Source organism: Portunus trituberculatus, chromosome 42 (genome assembly GCF_017591435.1).
Source record: "Portunus trituberculatus isolate SZX2019 chromosome 42, ASM1759143v1, whole genome shotgun sequence".
Lineage (NCBI taxonomy): Eukaryota > Metazoa > Arthropoda > Malacostraca > Decapoda > Portunidae > Portunus > Portunus trituberculatus.
The window spans coordinates 2,208,995-2,230,000 of NC_059296.1; the positions used below are offsets into that span (position 1 = coordinate 2,208,995).

A 21,006-nucleotide genomic window follows, 5' to 3' on the forward strand; every position below is an offset into this window, starting at 1 on the left:
TCCCCCTGTGCTGCCTCGCCCCTGCCGGCTTACCGTTGCCACCCTCAGCTGTGTAATCCTGTGGCAGCCTTCACTCAGGAGTCACACTCGCTGCCATTAGCGAGTGTTCGTCACTGGCGCCTCGAGTAAGTCATCAACACTCTTGTGGAAGGTTGATCATATACGTGGGTATTTTGATAGGTTGTGAGTGCGATAGAGTCATGGTCTGTCCGTACACATCCCCATCAGTCAACCCTTCCGTTTATTTACCAATGGGAGGTGTGTGGTAGGGAGGAATGTGGTCCATTAGTCCCTCGACGCGCCTGCTAGCCTGGTAGCATAAGCAGGCCGTGTAAGGCTTTCACGGCGATGCTGTGTCTCTCCTCTACTCGCCACCCTCATCCTGCCACCTCCTCCTCCTCCTCCTGAATCCTTTACCGACCAGGGTTCACGAGGCACACTATGTTCTGCTTAGCATCTGAAACGCCGTTGTGTGCCCAGACAAAGGTGGTGACCTCTGTGTTTGTCTATATGTATGTTTGTTTGTTTATCACCTATGGTTTGAGAAGAATGAAAGAAGGAGAAGGAATTAATGTCAGGTGTGTAATGTGTGTGGCTCGTTAATGGTAAGACATTATGCAATGTTAATATTAATGTGTGGTTATAGTGGTGTGTGTGTGTGTGTGTGTTAAGTCTAGCGGGTCAAGGGAGGCAGTGTGCCGGGGGTAGGAGGGAGAGAGTGGAGTGGGTGGCAGGCGATGTAGTGACATCAGTATGTGTGTGCAGCGGGAGGCGGCCGGCTGTGCCTCACACCACGCTCTCAACGGCGCCTCACAGCAGCATAGAAAAATTGTGACCCTTGGTGAACTCTGACCGAGGAGTGAAGAGAGACAGTGCGCAGCGCTGTGTGGGCGGGAGGCACTGCTGGCGTGTCATCTCACCGTCTTTTTTTTTTTTTTTTTTTTTTTTTTTTTGAAAGAAAGCTAAACATACAGTCAAGACTTTACCATATAGATGTTTTTCGAATTCTGGAAAATCAGAGTGTCTGGAATGGTGTGAGTGAAATGTCAGACTACGCATCCCCCAAGATGAGGACGAAAATGCGAGGCCCTGGTAGTATGTGGGCACAGTAGCGGCGCAGCAGTGGTTACGTCTTGACTGATAATGAGAAGACGGCTGCTGGAGGCCTGTGTGAGGCCGTGCGGCTTGAGGAGGCTTAGTGACAGGACGGCCTCTCAAGTGACACAGGCGAGAGGCGTGTTGGCTGTCATGTGCAGGATCGTGGAACATCACAGACCTCAAGAAATATGAACCTTGTTCGCTTTGGGTAGTGTGACTTGTGACTTCTTCCGGCGCAAGTGTGTGTGTGTGTGTAGCGGCAGTGTGGCGACATGGATCACCACTTCCCCGTCAGGAGGCCGGGACGTGGGTACTCCAGGTCAGCACCTTCAAGGGCATCTCTGACAACTTGATACTTTTCCTACAAGCATCTAGTGGTGTGGGATGTGCGATCTCGTTTAAGTGTGGATTTATTTCCCTCATCCGTGTTTGTTTACATTCACTGATGTAATAAGACTTGAGCTTCGCAGCGCTACGCATCACACCCATCAACTCGCCTCTCATGCAACATTCATCCTCTCACGCACCACTGCCACTAATTACTCCTAAATCTTAAACATCACGAGAGGACGTCTTTGCTAGTGTTCCCGTGATGGCTGAGCAAGGCCAAGGGTGATGCTGTAGCTAAGGGGAGCCCGTCACGCTAAGACCGTATAATAACACTCCATGCTGGCGAGCTTGAGGTTGAGGGGCGGGGTTGGCGGCTAGAGAAGTGATGTGCTTTGTGCAACATCCAACAGATTGCTGCCGACTATCATAAGGCACGATCCAGTTACATCACTAGATTTTGTAAACACACACACACACACACACACACACACACACACACACACAACAAAAGGAGATGAGGGTGTACAAATATAACGTTTTCTTTCTTAGTAGAACAAGATATCAGTAAAACGCATTACCAGAGAGAGAAAGAAAGTAAAGAGTTTGACTATTCTGTAATAAAATATACAACAAAGAAAAGGTTTGAATGTTTATCATGCTGTGAGTGTTTGGAAAGGTCTCTCTCTCTCTCTCTCTCTCTCTCTCTCTCTCTCTCTCTCTCTCTCTCTCTCTCTCTCTCTCTCTCTCTCTCTCTCTCTCTCTCTCTCTCTCTCTCTCTCAACTGTATTCTGTCCCTGTTCACATGGCACGGAATGGGTACGGAGTCGGACTCAAGTGGCCTCTCCCTGCCAGGAGCTTGGTAGTACTATAGTAGTATCCCCGCGCTGTCAGCTTGACTAATGTCGATGAGAATTGAATATTTATTTAATCAACATGGCAAGGCTTGGCTATCTCTTCACCATTCCTCATTCTGTGCTAGAAGTTGGCGTCAGTGTTTGCGTTTATGTTTTCTCTCTTGAATCTTGTCATCTAGAGTGAGTCTAGACAAGGAGCAATATTCGATCAAGGCCGTTTTAAAGTGGTAACTATTTATAAAACAAAATTACAACAAAATTACCAGAAACTTTACTTAGGATTCTTGAAACAACAGACTATTCACGGAAACCTCAGTGACAGTTCTTCATTTATTTGCCTAACGAACACTACCGGCTTCTGACAGACATTAGATCACTCCCCGTCCTGCCTATAAGCATCCGCCTCCCTTGCACCACCCCCGGCCACCACCACCACCACAGGGAGGATCATGGCACTGATAACTCAATGGCAGTGTATAGGGAACGGGTGGAGGGAGGGCAATGTTTTGACGCCGGGTCGTGGAGATGCCGACACGAGACGAGACAGCCGCGGCATTAATTAATTCAGCAGATGTCGTGGTCGCAGCTTACCCTCTCCACGGCCCTTCCCTTTCCCTGTGCCCGTCTGTCCCTCAGTCATCTTTCTTTGACCTTCAGCCTCCCGTGATCTGTATCTTGCCGTACCGCCTTTCAACATTTATTCCTCTCTCTCTCTCTCTCTCTCTCTCTCTCTCTCTCTCTCTCTCTCTCTCTCTCTCTCTCTCTCTCATCGTTACATCAAAATCGCTTTGTGTGTGTGTGTGTGTGTGTGTGTGTGTGTGTGTGTGTGTGTGTGTGTGTGTGTGTGTTGTCTGAGTGGTTGACTGGTTGATTGCTGGGTTTATTGTTTTGTTGATGTTGGTGGTGGTGGTGGTGATTTAGTTGCGTGTTTTTGTCTACTTCATCACAACATGTTTCCTGAGCGTGGCAAAGCTAGCACACACACACACACACACACACACACACACACACACACACACACACACACACACACCTCGTAGAGTACATACGAATAGTGTCCTTGTCTCTGTAGGCAGTAAGGAGACGCCGGTGTGTGTGTGTGTGTGTGTGTGTGTGTGTGTGTGTGTGCGTGCGTGCGTGCGCGTGCGCCCACACGAATATGTATAATGCGTGCATACCTATCAGTTTGTCCTGGTGGTCACTCAACTCTCTCTCTCTCTCTCTCTCTCTCTCTCTCTCTCTCTCTCTCTCTCTCTCTCTCTCTCTCTCTCTCTCTCTCTCTCTCTCTCTCTCTCTCTGACACACACACACACGCAAAACTGAGCGCTCTGTTGCCTACTAATCGTATCCTCCACCGTGGCGCCGGACCCTCTGTCCCATTCGCCTCCCAGTGTCCAGTCTGCTCCCTCAACACTCTTCCTCGCTACTCCATCCTTCTGTACTCGCCCCTCAGCCCCTCCCTGTGCCGCCCCAACAGGACAGCTGCAGTAGTCTCTTTGTGACGTCATCATGTTCTGTTTGTTTGCCTTGATTTAAAGTCTATGCTCCACATTCTCGTAGATAACTCCGTGTCTTGTTTTCAGGCTCGTTTAGCTTGTTATGGCTTGTACAAATAAGAGGTGCGATTGAAGAAGGGTATAAGCTGAGGGTGAGATGATACTGAGATTTACTACAGAGGGACGTTGTAGTAGTTGCAATAGATGAAGAGATAAAGAAGACATAGTGTGGTTGAAAAAGTAATGACCTGTATTTTGAACCGGCTCATAAAGAATTTTTTCGAGGACCAAACGGATCATTAGTCAGATTATTCCATTGATGATATGGAATCCCAGTTAATTAAAACTATCTCTAATTATGATAAATTTTGGGAAGCTTTTATTATTTTTTTTTTTACCATAGTTTGTTAAAAATAGTCTTTATGTGACGCCGTAGTGTTTGAGAATGTCATTCGGGAAGTCCAAGGAAAAGAGAGTGAGATTGAGAGGTGGACTTAAAATGCATAGATCGCAAGCAACTTAATGCGATGTAGTATATGCAGCGGCCAGAAGAAACTAACGCCAACACCTGACCATTGAAGAAAAAAAGAGGAAGAACAAAGGCATTATTATCGACTGACTGTTCGAGTGAGCTGTCTCCTGATGGGATTCAAGCTTTCTGGCGTCTAAGCCTGACCATTGGAAGTTGATAGGGGGTGCTTTCATTTATTCACTATGATTAATAGAAAAAAAATTGCATTCCAAAGAAAATAATAAAGAAATAAGGGAAGTTGCAAGAAGCCATCGCTCATCAGGCCTACACGTGGCAGTCCCTCTATGAAACATCGCCAGGAAATAGAGTCATACGAACTCAACAAAGGATCTCTGTGGTCTTTCTAAACAGTCCTAATGAGAGAATAAAGCTTTTCAAAACACGGGCCCTCAGCGGCTACTTCGAGGAGCAGGGTTGGGCGGGGTGGGCAGACATGTGCGGGTCCCCGGTATTTGATTGTTGTAGAGGGAGGGGGGGTTACCTTTATGTCTCCAGTATCAGCGCAAATACTCACTCTTTCTACCAATGCTGTTCTCATTGTTATTATTTTTTGTTTATTCAATTATTTATTTCTATTTTTTTATGGGTAATAGTTTTGTAATGACTCATGTTTTATTCCTTGTTGTTGTTGTTGTTGTTGTTGTTGTTGTTAATGATTCCATGAACCAGACTTGATGTATGTAGAGATTGTAGTCATTAGACATTAACTTACTTTAGTTTTTGGTTTTAGGTAGTGTGTGTGTGTGTGTGTGTGTGTGTGTATTTACCTAATTGTATTTACCTAATTGTAACATACGGGAAAAGAGCTATGCTCGTGTTGTCCCGTCTCCATATCTATTAATGTCCAGCTTTTTCTTAAAATCATGAATATTCCTTGCGTTGACCACTTCCACGTCTAAACTATTCCATGCTTCCACCCTTCTATGAGTGTGTGTGTGTGTGTGTGTGTGTGTGTTTAATGTATGGTTTACATCAATGAGAGGGAGAGAGAGAAAGCATGACCACACCACCAGTGCCTGTTTCAGAATCAAAACAAACGGCTCGCTACCTCGAGACAAGCGCCTGCCCTCCTCACCACCCCCAACTGGCCTGCCCACCACGCCCACCTCCTCGCCCACACCCACCCCACCCGCTGCCTCGTCCTCTCTGGTTCCAGCCTCAAGACGCCCACCACTAACTCAGAGGATGAGCTGAGTGCCATCTTCAGCTTTGACCACAGTGATGTGATCAGCCCAGGCCACCGCACCACATCCCTTACCAGGTGGGTCGTGGCCTTCAGCAGCCGGGCAGCCAGGCCAGTAGTGATTTATTATTCTCCTCATGATTTAGACTCAGCTGGTTTGCTCGTGCAATATTCACCTCTGACTCTTTATAGCCTCTATATAGTGCTTTATTTCATTATATTTGACAGGTGTAGTGGAAGTTTTTGGATTTTTAAACATAGTTTTATAACTTTAATGATTGGTGTGGCTAATCTTCAAGTATTATTTTGAAAATGACCTTGTATCTTCAGTAATTTGTCCATAATTACTCATAATGTTAGATACGTCAGGAACATGTTCTTTGGCCAAAATAGAGTGGAGAGTATTTAAGTATATAACTTTTTTGTCACTTTTTTCTTCTTCTTCTTCTTCTTCTTCTTCTTCTTCTTCTTCTTCTTCTTCTTCTTCTTCTTCTTCTTCTTCTTCTTCTTTTTCTTCTTCATTTCTTCTTTTTCTTCTCCTCTCCATGTATTGCATGAATTTGTAGCCTCATGTTCTAATTCTACAACTTTATATTTTTTTGAATGTTAAAGAAAACCCTTACACTCACAGAGAATGTACAGCACTAGGAGAGAATATGTGGCAATAGGAAAGCCAATGCTTGTAAGTGGGGTGGTAAGGTAATACTAGGAAAGTATCAACAGTGACTCTTTCATAAGAAAATAAGGAGATCTCAGAAGGCCAGTGTAGTTGACCTGCACAAGGCAGCTCCTAAACATTTAATATTCACCATCTGTCATCTACATCCATAGATTTATCCAGCCTCCTCTTGAATTTTTTTTTTTTTTTTTCTGAAGTATGTTTCATTCTCTTACTGTTCTGTTTGTAAACCAGTTTCAGAATATTAAAAGACTTATCCAGTTCATTCCATGTTGAATTCTTTAACTCATTCCATGTTCCTTTCAGAAGTGGGACTTTACCAAGCTACCATCCCTTCCCTAATCCTGCACCGCTACAAGTTCCTTCTCATTCTCCAAGTCCTAGCAGTCCAAAGAGTCCTTATGAGAATGTCAGTCCTTCGTACCTCACCTATCCCATGCCTCAGAGTCCCCGCACTCGCATCAAGACCATCGTGGGCAAGGAGAGGGCAGACAGGAGGGACAACTGTGAGATCATAGAAAACAGAATGGCCATATCAGAGTTCCAAGGAGGAGCAAGTGAATGTAAGAAAATCAGGAGTCCCAGAACCACAAAGGAGAGTGCAAGAAACAAGGAGAACCGTAGTCCATTCATGCGATCTGACCCTCTGAGTTCTCCAGAAGCCTTGTCACCGCCACCAAGGCCCCCGAGGTCCCCTAGAATAGAAAGGTCTGTACTTGGTGACTCTCCTACCCTTAACAAAATGAACAACAACACCAGCAGTTTATCAAGGGACTCTGATGCTGCTGGTATTCATATGTCAAGCTCCATGTGTAGTGAAATTTTGGCAAGAACTGAGGAAAGAGTGCATAGTTATGAAAACAGCAGCTGTCATGTCATGGTGCAGAGTAGGCTAGGCTGTTCAAAAGACACTGTTGATCACTCCAGAGATCCTCATGTGCCCACTAGTCCCAGAGATAAGTCAGAAACAAGTACATCTGGATATGATGCTACAGAAGATGAGGAAAGAGGATGCAATAAGGTCTTAGAAGAGCACATTATCAAAAATATTCAAGACACATTTAATATTGATGTAAGTATCCAAGGAAACCATTATTTTGATATGTTAAGATATCACGAGTTGATTGAAAGTTGTGTGAATGCACATATTGTGTTTGTTGTTCCAGTATAAAAGTAAAATCTATTGTAATGTTACTAGTTAAGTGTGCCATACTGACTGTAGTTGTATTTATGGCATTTTATTGCATTTGACAGCTTCATGATAGCTTTTGGTGCCTTGTGTTGCTCCGGATCTCAGCATCTAGAGCCACCAGATGTTTTCACTTTCTGTAGACTGAAAATCTGCTTTATGACAGCTGACAGATATGTGTTGAATCTTGTGCATGATTTTCCTGCATTGCTCCCGAACAACAGGATGTGCCTGGGGAGATAGAGCGTCTGAGGGGCATCAAGAATGAGACACTTCAGTCTGTCACTGATCTCAAACGAAGCGTCACTGAGCTAGAAAATACAGAGGATGAGGCTCTCAGAGAGGTAATGACTGTCTGTCTGATACTAGAAGACTGTACATACAAGCTGAATATTGATCAGAGCTGAAATAACATTCCTAGCAACAAAACTTTGGTTTTGGTCTTGACTTGAAATGCTTCTTTGGATTTCTTCATGGATGTATCTTTGAAAGTTTTTTTTTTTATTTATTTATTATTTTTTTAAATTTATTTATTCATTTATTCTTATTTATTTTTTTTCTTCCTTTTAGGTTAAAATTACGCAGTTTCATTTAGATAATTATGCTTGTCTTCAGTATAGTTAGAAAAAAAGGAGACTTACAATATGAAGAAAAAATACTTAATATGCCATCACTATTGGTGGGAATCTGCAGGGTACAGTCCCACCATTGATTAGATCATACAGATGATAAAACCTGCACATGTGTGACAGAAAGGATGAGTAACTGCAAAATAGTATACCAAGATATAGATGAAAAGACCAGACCTCTTGGCTTTGTGCATATTTTATGACTATCAGAGTGTTGCTTTCATTCCTGATGATCACCATTGAAATGCCTGAAAAGAAGTTGTACTTTATCTCCTGCATGAATATTTTCCTTTCCTTCAGTTTGTGCATGTTAAATTTGATAAAACATGGTTACACAAAACCATTAATGTAAACTTATTACATTATGTTTAAGGCCCCTTCATACAACACCACAATTGGTGTATGGATTAATTAGCCCTGTGTGAAAGGGTTGTGTAATTGCAATGCCCATGCCAGAAATATACTAATGACTAAGAAAAGGGTTTCAATTGTATAAGAATAATAGTTCATAATCTGTAATATAAATGCTTAAATTTCATGGAATGAAAATAGAAGCTGCTTCCAGAGTACACTTGGTTAAAGAATGTTTTTGCAGCTTGAGGTGGAGAGAGCATTACTGGAGGGAGAGCTGGCTCCTCAGAGAGAGAAAGCCACTATGGAAGAGGAACGTTTGGCTGCCCTGTTGCAGAAAAGCCAGGAGCTGGAGGAACGCTGCAATCAGGAACGACACCATCATCAGGAGGCCATTGAGGTAACTTGAGTGTGTTTTTGTGCCTTGCTGCCTACTTTTGTGCAAGACTGTGTAGGAACACTTTTTTGAAAAGGAATTAGCTCATCATCATCAGTAATTTCATAATTTTCTGAAATTTACATAATTTTTAGGTATCCCATTGTGTGTGTGTATTTACCGAGTTGTAAATACACACACACAGTGTGTGTGTGTGTTTGTGTGTAATGAAATATAATGGAAATCGTATAATTCTAACTGGTAAAATAATATTTAGGCCTGTCGCTCACGATTGGAGGAAGCTGAGAGAGACCTAGACCAGTTGGAGAGCAAGAGTGAAAATTTTACTGGCACAACAGATGAGGAGACTGAGATGTTGGAGACTTTAAAGGCTCAGCATGAAGCAGTGGAAGCAGAACGCAAGGTAAAACTTGACTGTTCTCAGCTCTGACACTTGGGACACTCGGCTTTCTTGCTAACTGAATTTACTTCTGTTTGTTGATGTGAATAAGAAGCTGGTGTGCAGCAGTGTGTGACTGTCAGTTAGTTAGTGAAGTGGGTGGTAGGTTAGCTTAGGAAGCTCCTGCCTTTAGCTTGGGGAATGATCAATACTGAACAAATGCTGCTGACACTGTAATGGAAGAGACCTATTTCTTGAATCATGAAATTTTCTGTTGACTTATTATTTTCTTGTATATAGCTTTTGAGATATGTATCATGTATGCAATGAAATTTCTTTGTATATAATGTTCTCTCATATTTTGTAAACTTTCTTTTCTATTTTTATGAATCAGTAAATGAAACTTCATAGGAAGTATAACCATTTAATAATTATTCTTATTCTGCAATGCTGAGGACTTTTCCATATACATTCCTTACTAATCTTTCAACCCCATCACTTGGATACAATTATACATGAAGCAAGTTCTATATGAAATTAATTTCTTGGTTTCATATTTCATGACCTTTTCATACATATTCAGGTATTCTCATGCGTTACTCGACTGAAATTATTTTATCAGTAGCAATTGCTTCCAAGTTTTATACTACATTCTTTCTTGCTATTCTAACTTTTTGTATCCAACTTTGCTTGCAGTTTTTCTTTTTCTATATTCGGTGGAAGAAGGCGAAGAAAGTAAGTGTAAGATGTATAAAGTGTGTCCAGCATGGTGGGTGTTGTGTGCTGGTTGCTGTGTTCAACACTTAAACTACTTCCTTCCCATCACAAGTTGTCCTTCTTTTGTCCTGTGACATGTCTGCACACAGTGCAGCATGTGAGAGTGCCTCAGTCATGTCAGCATCAAAGTTGGGAGTTGGATCTTCCTTGAAATGCTGAGCTATACTGGTTGTTTTGGGTGGATGTCACTGCACATGCTGCACATCTGGTACTTTTTTTCAGTAATGTTATTTTTTTTTTTTTTTTTTTTTTTTTTTCAAGGAACATTCATATGTATTTCAAGGCTACTAATATTAGGTGCCTCATACTCAAATAATTATTAGCTAATTAATTTGATCCTGAAAGGGTATGCACAGAAAGTAATTAATTTAATTCTGGCTACTTATGGCTAAATCCTCTGGCTTTTCATAAGTAGGCAGACTCAGTTTTGGAGAAAAATGGCTTTTTAAAAGCTTTATTGCTAAGTTTCATTAAGTTGCAAAGACGACTGTAATTACTAATAGTAGTTAATTAGATTATGTATTTTTTGTCCCTTTAGATCTCATATACATTTTCCTTCTGTGGTCCCTTGGTAAGAGCACACACACACACACACACACACACACACACACACACACACACACACACACACACACACACACACACACACACACACACACACACACACACACACACACCTGATCTCAAACCAAATTCCTAAATTTAGGTTTCCCAATAGAAATGTTGCTTGTTGGTAATGTGTGCAAGAACCATCCACAATTTTAAGACTAAAGTGGACAAAAGTAGATATGGAAACAGAACAACATAAATTTGATTGATTGAAATTGTGTATACCACAAGTAAGTAAATGAGTGCACACAGCACAAGGCAAGATTTCTGTTGTTAGGGTTCTTAGGTAATTGACACACAGTACCGCTCCTACAGGAAGACTTAGTGACCTTCTATTACTAAATACAAAGGTCCCATATTTCACTTCAATCCATTGCAATTCTCTGTGAGGTGAACAAAGGCCATAGCTTGAAAAGAGGGCAACAATTAAATTGCTTGGAGTCAAAACTTGAGGTTTTTCAGTCTTGAGTTGAGTACACTAACTACTACAACAGCAGACCAAGTCATTGTATAAGGTGATGTAACAGTGATGAGATTGTTGACTAAGGTTCTATATATTATATTGCACTTTGGTTTTGGGCTGACTGTTATTAATTTTGAGATGAAACTGTATAGTTACTCTATCTTACCAAACACTTAAAACTGTCATCATACTTTAAATGAATATATAAGTGATCTTCTGTTGCTCACACACTACTCATGAAGAAGAAAAGCTGCATATAAGGAATCTTAGTATATTTTTAGTGTGTTTAGTGAGATAAAATGCAGTGTTGTAATTAGATGAGAATCAGTCACTTTGCATTTCTTTTTGTGATAACATATTTTCATTGTGCATTTTATGATACTTCATCAGCCCTGGTCACACAATCTGTCCTCTCATAGTCATGAGAAAAACTATTGTTGGGTGATGATAAATATGACCAGACCTGGTGGATGAGACCTGTCAAAAACAATGATGTGGGAGGTGTCTCAAGAGATACTCGTATGATGATACTTCCTGCATACATATACGAAATGTTTGTTGACACTGTTATGGAAAATGCACCAAAAACCACTGCAGCTATAAAGAGTGAAGCTTGTCCATGTGTGATACCTGATTTAAGAAGGGAACAATGTGGTAGGAAACCTTTTCCAGAAACTTTATTTCTGCACAGCAAAAAGGGAAAGAAAAGTGAATTGCTGCTTTAATTGTTATATTGGGGATTTAATAGTTTCTTCTTCTTTGGATGCTGTCTTGCATTTGTGGGAAAATGCAAGTTTGTGTTAAATACCATATTTGCATTGAATGTTGATAAACTTAAAATTTTTGCCTCTTCACAGTTTTGCTCAAGGTTATTTTTATTTATCACAACTTGTCATTGCCAAATTCTGTGGCTGCTTTGTGTGTGGTGATGGTTATTGTAATGGTGCATTGATGTGGTGGTGTATTTTAGTTTGTTCTTTATTCAACACTGCCAAGATGCTTTCCTTAGTACTAGTTGTAATATCAGAATCCATAAATCACTGTGATATCAAATTTTTTTTATTTATTTTTTATTTTTGTGATCATGATATGCAATGAAGTATTTACATATTTTTTTCTGTTCAAGGTGTTTGAGGACACAGAGTTTCACCAGATGGAGGCTGAGGCTCACCGAGAGGCAGAGAGAGAGGAGCTCAACAAGGAGGTGTGTGTGTTGAATGAACAAATGCAGTAAGACTATACATCTAAAACTTCTTACTTTTTAGTCAGGCATCTTCTACTTTGATGATTTTGTGCTATGATGATTGCTTTGTTTTTCATATTCAGAATCATCTGTTTGGAGATTATGTTGTTTTTAACATTAAGGATCATATTAACTTTTGATTCCTTTATCCTCAGATTGCAGAAGTGAGAGAAAAGTTAACCAGTCGACATGAAAGGATTGCAGAGTTAGAGAAACAAATGTCAGAGATGACCCACACTGTGAGGCAAGAAACCGAGATTCTAGAAAAAGAACGTCAAGATCTTCTATCAAAAATAGCAAAGGTATTCTTTATGCATTGCGCTTAACAATAGTTTTAAAACTGCTATAACAAAATAATATCTAAGCACAATTTACTGCTCTAAAGAAACTGACCCCATCCCTTTACACATTAACTTCCCGTGTGGCAAGGTGCCACATTGTTCCCTGGAGACTAATAAAACCTGTGTGATATGTTGTGATCCAGTTTTGTTCTGAGGTGAGGTCAGGTATTGGTGAGGTATTGCTAAGGTGTGGTGGTGTTGGCTTGCAGGAGCGAGGGCAGCTGACAGCAGCTGAGCGCCGACTGGGTGAACTCATCCGCTTGGGGGTCGTGCCTTCTAACGGCCAGAGTTCCCCCACTTGCTCATCAGACACGGAGGAGGTACACCACTCACTGCTTTGTTGGGATTTGGATAACACCTCATCTCTCAAAATGCATTGGAACCATCTTGTATTTGTTTCTTATGACTAGCACAGTAAAATTGCATTTATACACAATCTGAAAAAATTACCTGGAATGTCTACTTGTCTGCATGCAGTACTAATATGTTTCAACAAGTGTAATCTACTGTGCTGGTTTGGCATTTTTAGGAATGGTTGCTTCTCTGGTGGGCATTGCATGGTATACTGTCACTGGATGAAAGGGATGCTTAGTTGGTTCATACAGTCTCTCTCTCTCTCTCTCTCTCTCTCTCTCTCTCTCTCTCTCTCTCTCTCTCTCTCTCTCTCTCTCTCTCTCTCTCTCTCTCTCTCTCTCTCTCTCTCTCTCTCTCTCTCTCTCTCTCTCTCTCTCTCTCTCTCTCTCTTCTTCTTCTTCTTCTTCTTCTTCTTCTTCTTCTTCTTCTTCTTCTTCTTCTTCTTCTTCTTCTTCTTCTTCTTCTTTTTCTTCTCTCTCTTTTTTTGCATCAGTGCTGTACATAACATTCTAATACTCAATCTTAGGAATCATTACACATGTAGTGCCTCTTTGTACTGGTGTCATATTAACATGGTCTTGAGATTTTTAGAGAAATGTTATAAATAGTTGTGAATTGGTTACTGGTTGTGGATTGGAATGATGTATAAAATCTGCAACTTTTACCAAAAATGTATCTTATTTATCTTTTCTCTATGTGAACAATATTTTCCAGGGTTCACACCCTGTCATTTTATAGAATTTCCTCTTTATGAAAACTAGCCACCATATCTTCATGACATTATAAAAGTTTTTGAAAACAACAGATGAGGAACTATAGAGGAGACAGATGGATATTATGATTACCAAAAACAAAAACAAAAACTTAAATGGGAGTAACCATAAAAAAATCTACATGAACATATTATAAAGCATTCTTGTATATCTGTCACCAAGTTACACACTGAGAAATTAAAATGAATATTAATGACTGAAGTAGTCAAATAGTCATACTATACAGCACAAGCATTTCAATGCTCACAAATATTTTGCCATTGTAGATGCATTTTTACTTACCACTTTAAGCAACCAACTCTCTAGTACAACAAAATTATCTCACCCATCCTTTCATCAAAGGAACTTTAAATTTCCTATGACTTTTAATATATGAATATTCCTAAAACATAGTAAACATGCACAACAGTCATCGTTCCTTTGTACCTTGAATAAGAGTTGAGACTGAGGTTTGAATTGTAACCCTCACATGATATTGCTTGTCTGTCCTGTGGCTGTTGTGGGTGTGGCCCGCAGAGTGGTGGAGCTGAGCTGGTGGAGCGGCTCTCCCGCCTGCATCTCTTAGACCGTTCTCAGGAAGACCTTGACAGAATACATCAGGTGAGACCAGATGACATTAGATCAACAATGCCTCACCAGTAGCCTGCTATTCTTGATTGTGTCTGCTTCCAGTAAATAATTGTATGCATAGTAAAGTACATACAGTACATAGTATTGTGGTCTTTTGTGAGTGAAATCAAAACTCAGCTTCTATAAGTGGATGGCTTACCTATGAAACCATGGAATGCTCAAGTGTTGTAGTGTTAGTAGTTTTGTAGTCTCACTAGAAATGCCAGTGATCTGTTTTCCCTAAAGTAAAAAAAATGTCTACATAGGTTTAGATAATTTTGTCATATGTTTGGACATTCAGTGATGATAAAGTGTGTTAAGTATAAAAAATTAGCTTAATACTTAGCCAATTCATGACAAAAGATTTTCTGATTGTTTGCTGTGTTTAATGCATTAATAGTGTGCATGGTGGTAAAATTTCTTTTGTGGAAGAAAAATTATGCATTGCTGATTAAATGATAAAGTGATTTTTGTTCTCTTGCATGCTATCATTATCCTTTGTAGGTCACCTCATCCACTCCTCTTGGCTGTCCTGATGGTTCCCTCGGCCGTAAGACCTCGGCAACACTCATGGAGATTGAACGTAACCGACAGTTGCTCCTGGCAAAGCAAGGTGAGAGACAGTAAACACTACAATCTTGGAGATGATAGGCGGTGGTGTAGTGGATAAGGTGGTGTGCGTGGGATCAGGCAGACATCCATGTGTAGGTTCGAATCCCACCATGTACTGCCTTAAAACTTTGTCATTTGCCAAGTGGTATAAATTTGCCTACATGTCACCATGATACCCAGGTTCTAGGTGATTACTCCAAAGATGTGCTTGGGTGGTGATAAGGGTCCTAATATGGGTACCACTACAAGTAAAATTGCCTGCGCCACTAATGGGTGGAAACTGAACAGTACTTCCCATACTCTTGAAGTATACCTACAGGTGCTATAGGTCATAACGTAAAAAAAAAATAATGATAATGATAATAAAATAAATAAAATTTATCAATGTTCTCTCCAATACTATTGTTTTATTTATCACAGGAACCTTAGTCATTGAGAATGAAAGACGTCGGGTGGAAGAGCTGAAACGACGTGTAGCAGATGAGGTGAAAGCCCAGTGGGAGGAAAGGAAGGCCAAGGAACAGAGGGATGTGAACTGTGCTTCCTTGAATAGTGTTGGCTCAGAGGACTCTTCCCTCACTTCCTCTGATCTCCACACTGAAAGGTAAATGTCCGCATATTCTTGCTTCTCTTAAATTTTTTTGACACTATGTAACATTAGCATTATGTGTGATTCCATTAGTGTAGGAAGTTTTTAATTTCCTTCTCATATTCTGAGATACTGTCTACAATAAGTACAACTAAAATTAAAAGGAAAAAATTATATCTTAAAGAATTAACAGCAAATTAAAAACTACACCACTTCCTCAATCATCATTATCATTGTCATTATCAACAATGATCTTATTGGACTCAAGAAATGCATAAAGCATGAGTATATTATACCAAAATCAGTCCATGGCTTTATCTCACACATTTCCAAAGTAATTTTCATTCAATTCTCATTGCATCATCCTAATTTAGGTCTTGTGCAGTCAGATTCTGCTCCTCTCTCATCCTTTCCACTTGACTCAGTTTGCAACCAAACTTGTATCTTTTGAATTAGTGACCCAGCCTCTTCTATCTACAAGTAGACAATCTCACATACTATTCATCATGATGTACATTAAACTTTTGTGATTTATTTCATCGTTTAATATCTGGTTCTTATGCCACTGAATACCAAGCTCCCACTTCTGAAAATATTGATTTATTATAAAATCAACAAAAGAAATAAATATCAATATTCCAACTAGAATCACACCAGATTTGCCCTAGAAATCATCATTACTGCTCACCTTCATCTCACTAAAGTTCCTTCATGCATATCCTCCAAAGTACAAAGAAATTCATGGAAACCTGCTTGCTGTTTTCTCTGTACTTCACCAATTACTGTTTCACTACAGTTTAGTATTATTTACAAAACATACTGGTGATTCAGTGATTCCTTGTCAATTTTAGTTCATAGATGTTCTTTTTTGAGTATTTTGAAATTTGTAAACACTTTGAACATAATTATGATAAGCATCATTTAGCATAAGCATCAGGTATGTTGAAATTTTGGCAGCAAATTCACAGATGGAATTGAAGTAAAAGATAACACATCTGATGTGGGTGGTGTATATATAGCAGTTGTGGATACCGTGCTTAGTGATCCTAGGTTGGATATCACTTAATATGTCAGGTGGGGCTTGACATTCTTTGGAAAGTTATGGCAGGAGTTGCCTGCCAGCTCATCAAGATTGAGCGACAATCCCTAAGGCACAAGTTAAACTGTTACTCACAGATATTTTAGGATCAAGGTAGTAAAACTATTTACAGGAGTTGTAAAGTGTGAATACATGAAATTAAAAGATATGAAATATGTACTTATTGATGTTCAGATAATTATGATAAGTGATAGTTTATCTGCTGAAGAAATCCGCATTTTTGTTTAGAAGAAATACATAGCAGTTCATCTATTTATTATTTTCGTAGCTATCTCCTTTTGTGGGAAGTGAACATGATTGATAAAGATTATGTATTTTTTCATTATTGCTTGTAAACCAGTGAAGTGTGTAGTGGCTGAAGGTATCAAATATGTATCGAGTGCAGAGGTGAGTTGCCCACATAAAACAAATTACTGAGATGACAGTGTGTGTGTGTGTGTGTGTGTGTGTGTGTGTGTGTGTGTGTGTGTGTGTGTGTGTGATAGAAGGAGTGGGTGAAAGAGGACGAAGTGTAATGAAAGGAAAGGTAACACTGGTATATGTGAGAGAAAGAGATCATAGAAGAATGAGGTGGTTTGAGCATGCAGGGTAGGAATGCAAGGTCAGTAGACAATCCCAGTCATGTTGCTGCACAAGTCTTCAAGAATAGGCCTCAGAGACAAAATAGACAGATTTTTTATTCGGTATATATATTTTCTTATCGTATACATAAACGCATGTTGAAAGTCAATTAAATATAATTCATTACAAATACAATGGAGGTTGAATGGCACTGGTGCGATCTGGACTTCGTTTCAGTCGTGTGGTCAGGTAGTAGTTTATAACGTATAGTGGAAAAATCTTACATTAGTAATAGTGAAACAAAAATATAATGTTACAAAAATTATTAATATCGTACTGTGGTTGCTTAATAAGAAATAGTACAAAGATTAGCAGCCTATAATTATGCGTCAGTGTCAGATTCACGACATAGAGGATTAATATATGGAGATGACACGCTCACTGGTCTGTATAGCGTGCAGATTATATGGTTTGTTTGCTTGATATATTAACAAGGCACGAGGAAGTACTATGGGATGCTTTGTTGAGGCGATGGCAGTGGGGACGAGGCCGTGGCGGTGAGTCTACACACACCGCCGCTCGTGCTTTACTGTCCATGCTGGCGTGTGTATCTTCATGAAGTTTCCCCTCGAGTAGTTTATGAGGCAGCTTCGCATGTGGCGCGGCGGTGACAGGTATAAGAGGTCGCGGGAGTGCCAGGCGAAGCTATCAGCCGTGGAATAAGGTGATATTATCGTTACTAACTTTGCCTCCCTGTGCCTGCCATACTGCAAGATTATAAAATCAGTAAGAATATTCCTGATATAATATAAACAGGAAGGAGAGAAAGCAGATAATCTCAAAATAGTTCAGAGGCTGTCATAAAGAAATCGTATCTTCGTCTGAAGAGTGAGTTTGTGAAAGAGGATTGTGTGGCTGGCACGCGCTGCTCAATATGTCACCCGTGAGTCACCTTCCCTGATGCACCCAAGAATGTGACCAGAAACGTGCACATTATCGCAAATCTTTAACCCTCTCTTGGAAATAATTCCGTAAATATAATTATTATATATATACTTGGCGGGGCTGCTTAGAACAACGAATACCATTTTAGCAGCAATAAATCAGGTTCGAGTATGAGCCATCAAGCGTATAGTTTGGCCGTGAAATATGGTTTGTGTCAGCAGGGTGGAGACAGGCATCTGATTCTCGCCATCGATGTGAGGAGGAATATACTCACACATTTATCTTCCGTCACCGCCTTGCGACCACCACACACTGCTCCGGCACCGCCAAACTTCAAAACGGGAAGTGGCGGCCCCGGTGGCTTTGTGGGGTTTGTTGGTGGCTGGTGCGGCGTGGTGTGAGGGAAACAACAGGAAAGTAGAGGGCCATTCACTGCATACCGAGATACTTTCACTCGCTAATCTGCCGCATCGTGCAGAAGAAAATAGATTTGTAAATAATGAAATAAAATAGATATACGGCTCAATTATTTGCGAGAATCGACCATGTGATTGTGCGAGTAGAAAATTATAATATAATCTCAAAGATGTGGATCTGAAGAGTTAAAGATAGTAAAAAAAGAAACTACGAGTAAACTTTGAGCATTGTGAGTACATTTACATTAAAATAGGTGCCTCCATTTTTTTTCCATTTTCCTTCATATTCATAAAAAAAAAAGAGAAGAAAATAGATGAGTAATAATGATACTTAAACTTGACCTGAGTACCGTACATTTTGAGAGAGAGAGAGAGAGAGAGAGAGAGAGAGAGAGAGAGAGAGAGAGGAGGCTGCTGGTGACACAAGATGAAGGGGGCACTATGATAAAAATACTTGTTGTGTACTGAGCCAGACGCCGGGTTGGCAAAGACATGGCTCGGGCGTTTTGTGCTCAGCTGTCCACTGGAGATGCTTGGGGGTGTCAGCCCCTCGTGGCGGATGCTTGAGTGGATGCAGGAAGGGTGATTGGTGTGTACGTGAGTTAGAGCTGGCGTCTTCAGCACTTTCAAGGCCACGGAAGTAAATGAGTTGCAAGTGAGAAGGAATAACAATGCGTGGGTATTTTAGGGCTTAATGAAGTGTTTAGGTGTCACGGCAGAGGTCGGGGGGAGGTGTAGTATACAGTAGCTCTAATGACGGGAAGCAGCGCGCCTCAAGCCAGCCAGCCAGTCAACCAAGCCAGCCAAGCCAGCCACGCCGACGCACCCATTCACCGCCAGGCTCACGTGACGCCCACTACTCACGGCTCTAAATACCGGCCAATTTTTCTTCCCCACTCAAGTTTTTCTTCACTTTTTCTTCTTGTTCTTTCAGAGTAAACGAATTGTCTTCTCGCCTTGTGTGTCCTTCCTCCTCATTCCTATTTGCCCCTACTCCTCTCTCTCTCTCTCTCTCTCTCTCTCTCTCTCTCTCTCTCTCTCTCTCTCTCTCTCTCTCTCTCTCTCTCTCTCTCTCTCTCTCTCTCTCTCTCTGTTCCTATGATTTCATTGTTTCTATAGGTTCCCGTTCCCCTCTTTGTATATTTTCTTCCTTTCTTTTTTTCTATGCTCCTTCCATCCTTTCTCCCCTTCCTTTATGCTTTTCTCCCATTTATACTCCTTCCCTTCCCATCTTTCTGTAGACTCACTTCCTCTTCCCTGTATAGCCTCTTCTTCCTCTTATTTTATGTCCCTTCCACCTCTCCCTGTATGCGTCTCTCATTTTCCTTTCCCTGTATGCTCCTCTCATTTCGCTCTCTATGTATGTTTCTTCCCTCTCTTTTCCCCATATCTTTGCATTCTTGTTGGCCTTCCTTTCTCCAGTATGTCTCTCAAACCCTCCCTTTTTTTTTCTTTATGTTCCTCTCACTTCTCTTTACGTATTTCCTTCCGCCACCGTGATGGTCTGTTCCCTGCTTTTGAGGGGCGAGAGGGAGGGGAGAGATGAAGAGGAGATCGATGGATAGATTGATTGCTTAATTGACTGGTAATAACGGTTAGCATCTAGCAGCGCTGGGGACGGAGAAAGAAGGATTAATGATAGAATGATTGACTGACGAGTAATAACGGTCTAGTACAATAATTTTGCATCTAGCTGAAGGATGAAACGAGAAACTTCCTGCCATGCTTTTGCTGTTGCTGGTGATGATAATAAGAGTAGTAATGTTAAACTATCTGCATGCCAGGTTGACGTCCCTCTTGAAATAGGAGAAGCCCAGACAAGACGTCATGTCACTCACGCCTCCTCTTGTTGTGGGGAGTAAAAATACAATGGACGGCTTTCCTGATCTTTTTCCGTCATTTCTGTGTCACTTTTCACAATGTGCGGGGTAGACAGTGTTTGTGTTCATTCTACTTGGTCGTGAGTACAATGGTAATAATAATAATACCTACGTCATTGTTATTATGTATTGTTATAATGTTTGTTTATTTTTATGTAAAAGGATCTCTGGTGAAATGGAATATTAAATTGTATAATTCCTTCATTCAGTTTTATCTCGGTTGAAACCGCCATGTCATTGACCTCAAACGTTAAATTTTAGTGCATACTCTTTCATTTCATCCTTCTCGACTCTCAGTACCAAACCTAATTCTTCCACTTGCTCTCAAACATTTAATTTTCAGTTCATGATAGTTTGCATTACACTCTTCCTCCCTGTAATATCGGTCCTGTTATAGGTGCTAAACCAATAGAGTCGTGTCAATACCCTCAGATATTTGATTTTCAGTGCTTACAGTTTCACCTAGCTCCTCGCGTCCTTCCTCCTGCTTCCCGTAAGACGTTTGATACAGTCACGTAAACCTCCCTGTAATATTGGTACGGTTATCTCTTCTTGTCAAAACCAATGGAGTCATGTTAGTACCGTCATTTCCAGTGCGTACTGTCCCACTCAGCTTCT

General features: G+C 40.7%; 1 protein-coding gene across 1 annotated transcript in view; it reads left to right on the forward strand.

Annotated features, from left to right (window-relative positions):
- The window catches only part of LOC123517795 (pleckstrin homology-like domain family B member 1), a 97,968-nt gene that overhangs the window by 50,378 nt on the left and 26,584 nt on the right, over positions 1 to 21,006 (forward strand). The window contains 13 exon segments of the mRNA XM_045278269.1: positions 5,336 to 5,450; positions 5,453 to 5,571; positions 6,479 to 7,244; positions 7,586 to 7,705; positions 8,586 to 8,741; positions 8,995 to 9,141; positions 9,814 to 9,852; positions 12,093 to 12,170; positions 12,365 to 12,511; positions 12,760 to 12,870; positions 14,194 to 14,277; positions 14,791 to 14,899; positions 15,319 to 15,502. Of these exon segments, the coding sequence (XP_045134204.1) occupies positions 5,336 to 5,450; positions 5,453 to 5,571; positions 6,479 to 7,244; positions 7,586 to 7,705; positions 8,586 to 8,741; positions 8,995 to 9,141; positions 9,814 to 9,852; positions 12,093 to 12,170; positions 12,365 to 12,511; positions 12,760 to 12,870; positions 14,194 to 14,277; positions 14,791 to 14,899; positions 15,319 to 15,502 (2,175 nt within the window).